Consider the following 3287-nt stretch of genomic DNA (forward strand, 5'->3'; position numbering starts at 1 on the left):
GCCGGCTTTTACGAGTACGAGTATGAGTACTTGATGCTGGTATCGGATCCGATACCGATACTGGTATCGGAATCGGGACACCTCTAGTGTAAATGTATAATATAACTTGTGTGTTTGTGTAATTTCGGTTATTGGCCGTAACAGCAATAATTATATTGGATATCCATATCGGCTGAAATTTTCATTTCGGTGCATCCCTACTAAGTAGATGTCTGTGCAGCACCGGGAGAAACTAAATAAAACTTTTCTGCTCTCCAGGAGACTCAAAGTACACAACCAAATGTATTTAACAGTGAAAAAGGTGGGTTTAGCAGTGCAAAATCCAATGTGCACGATATATCACTTTTAAAGTTTAATAATAATAATAATAATAATAATAATAATGCATTTTATTTATATAGCGCCTTTCAGAACACCCAAGGACGCTGTACAATAGAAAAGAAACAAATGTAAATACATAGAGTGATAGGGTAGTGCGGCAGAAACATAGAAATGTGGAGTACATAACAGTCATGTAAAGAAATACAAAAAATAGATAAGTTGAACAATAGGGTTGTGGGGGAGAAACAGAAATGAGGACTACAAAACAGTCTTACATATATTGAGGTACAATCGGAGTTAACTGTAGGCTAGTCTGAAAAGATGTGTCTTCAGGCCAGTCTTAAACAGGGAGAGAGAGGTTGGATTGCATAATCTGTGGGGTAGTGAGTTCCAGAGCTGTGGAGCAGAGCGGCTGAAAGCTCTGCYCCCCATGGTGCTGAGGCGGGCAGGGGGTACTGAGAGTTGGAGGGAGGAGGCAGACCTTAGAGAGTGGGAGGGTGTGGACATGTTTAGGAGGTCAGACAGGACAGTTTCTGTCCTAATTCAACCCACTGAACATACTGTTGAAAAGTACAAGTCAAGAGGTGGATATAAAATGTCTTACAGGTGCCTAAACATTCCTGACATTTGTTATATTCATTTTCAAAAAATGGAAAGAATATGGGACATGTAAATTTATAAAGAGCAGGTTGTTCTGACAAACTTAGTGATGGTGCAATGAGGAGACTAGTAAGAGAGACCACCAAGAYACCTSTAAACACTGGAACAGAGTTACAGCCCTCAGCTGGTGACGTGGGAGAGACTGAGCAGACTATTGTTGCTCAGGTTTTTCCCCAGTCTTATGTTGTAAGGTAGTATTACATTGACAACAACATGATGTATGTATTTCACTGTCAGGCTTTTTGTGACATGTCCACATTAATGTCTTTAGATGAAGATGAAGTGGGAGACAGAATTACAGTAAGAAGCGACGACGAACTCAAAGCCATGCTGTCGTATGTGAGTACATAACTAAAAATGTATAACCTTGTTTTTCACAAAGTCTAGCCTTAATTCACTGGTGTGCCAGGAGACTGTTTATATTAGAAAGTAATCAACACTCTTTACACTCAGGAAAGACATCTTTGTTGCCAAGTCTGAACTGTGCTCTATGACGATGTAAAGGCCTGAAAAAGACATTCCTTTTTTATGTTTTATATTGACAGTTTGATTACTTTAGCTTTTCAAATCCAAATCAAACTTCTAAGAAAACATAAGTTTGTGTCCTTTCAAGACTAAATAAAATCAAACAAAAATGTCTAGTTTGACATAATGTGAAATATCAAGCTCATTAAGTTAGGCTTACTATATTCAGTTCATTTTCTGTATTTAACCAGAATAAACCTCATGTAGACCAAGATCTCATTTGCAGAGGGGACCTGGGCAAAACGTGACCAGGGCAGTGAAAGATGAGCTTATCGCTTTAGTTACCATAGCAGTAGTTTTGAAAGTGGTTGTCTGGCTTGTCTCTTTATGTCCATATGATGTAMTTGTTACCTGTCCATGGTATACCCTGCCTCTTGCATAGTGACTACTGGAGATGGACTCCATCTCCCTCGTGACCCAGAAAGAAGGAAGTGGATAAAAGAAAATGAATTAATGCATGAATGGATGGATGTTGCACCAATCAGTGCAATGTAGTTAAAGTTAGGGCTGGACGATAAAACAATAACAATATGTATATCACAATAGATGTGATCTAATCAACATCAATAGAAATTACATCTGATAGAATGTTGATAATTTCACTGACCTCTGAGCCAGATCTGCACAGCATTCTGGGGGATGTAGGCAGAGGAAAAGCTTTAGCCGCTCACCATCTCACGGTCCAGCTAAGCAAGTTTGGTGGCATCAACGAACTCACTCTTTGATAAGCTAACAACAACCTTTTGAGTAACATGAACAGTGGACATTTTATGTTTCACCACCATGCCTCAGAACAGCTTCAAAATAAGGAACAACGTGGAGTGAAAGGAGAAAATGAGGCAACAAATTGATAAGAAACTGTGGTTAAAACAGGGAAAGGTCAGTTTGGCAGTATTAATCAGTGGTGGGATGTAACAAAGTACAAATACTTTGTTACTGTACTTAAATACATTTTTCATGTATCTGTACTTTACTAAAGTAGTTTTAATCACGGGTACTTTAAACTTTTACTTCACTACATTTTACATTAAGTATCTGTACTTTCTACTCCACATTTCTTAATGTGATGAAGTACAAGTTACATTCATGTCACGTCACATTATGATTTTTGATTTGTTTTTTTAGTTTAAAAGTAATCAGTGGCGAGAGGGATATTGCTAGGCCTGGGCGATAAACCGAAAAATAACCGATACCGACATTTATGTCAATAACAGACGTCATTTTGCCCTTGTCGGTATTTTCGGTTTTTAAAGAAATGAGGAAAAGAGAAGCCTGCTTGTTTTCTGTTGCGGTCTCAAGTCGCCCACTCTGATACAGATGTTCAACAAATCAAACGAACCCCACAGCTTAGTTTATCCAATCAGAGCAGAGAAGGGCGGGTCTTTCTGATGTCAGTGCAGCAGTCTGCAGGATAAACACCGGTCAGCCTGCAGCTCCTGTCCTGAGCGAGCAAACCCCGTCCTCCACACTTTGCTCCCAAGCTACTCGAGACGTTGGTATCTAAAATCTAACTCACTATAATTTATGTGTTCAGAGCGTCGTTATCAAACAGAAATGTCCAACTTTGCTCGCTTGACCAAACTCCTCCTTGACAGCACTGTTACAGGAGCGCGCCGAGGGGCACACAGACTGAGTTCTGAGAGAGACACTGTTTCAGCTCTTCTAACGAAACAATATTAGCTCTAACAGATGAACATTTCTTTGTCCCACATTATAAAAAAGATGTCTCCTCTTAGCATTACCCCCCCCCCAAAAAAAAACGTTACGTTCCTGCTATGTAG

At 39.5% G+C, this 3287-nt stretch overlaps 1 protein-coding gene across 1 annotated transcript in view; it reads left to right on the forward strand.

Moving 5' to 3' along the window:
* map2k5 (mitogen-activated protein kinase kinase 5) overlaps nt 1-3287 on the forward strand; it is a 66354-nt gene that overhangs the window by 2489 nt on the left and 60578 nt on the right. Inside the window, exon 3 of the mRNA XM_014001529.1 lies at nt 1253-1320. Within this exon, the coding sequence (XP_013856983.1) occupies nt 1253-1320 (68 nt within the window). The remainder of the gene's footprint in view (nt 1-1252; nt 1321-3287) is intronic.

The sequence above is a fragment of the Austrofundulus limnaeus genome, unplaced genomic scaffold (assembly GCF_001266775.1).
Source record: "Austrofundulus limnaeus strain Quisiro unplaced genomic scaffold, Austrofundulus_limnaeus-1.0 Scaffold9, whole genome shotgun sequence".
Lineage (NCBI taxonomy): Eukaryota > Metazoa > Chordata > Actinopteri > Cyprinodontiformes > Rivulidae > Austrofundulus > Austrofundulus limnaeus.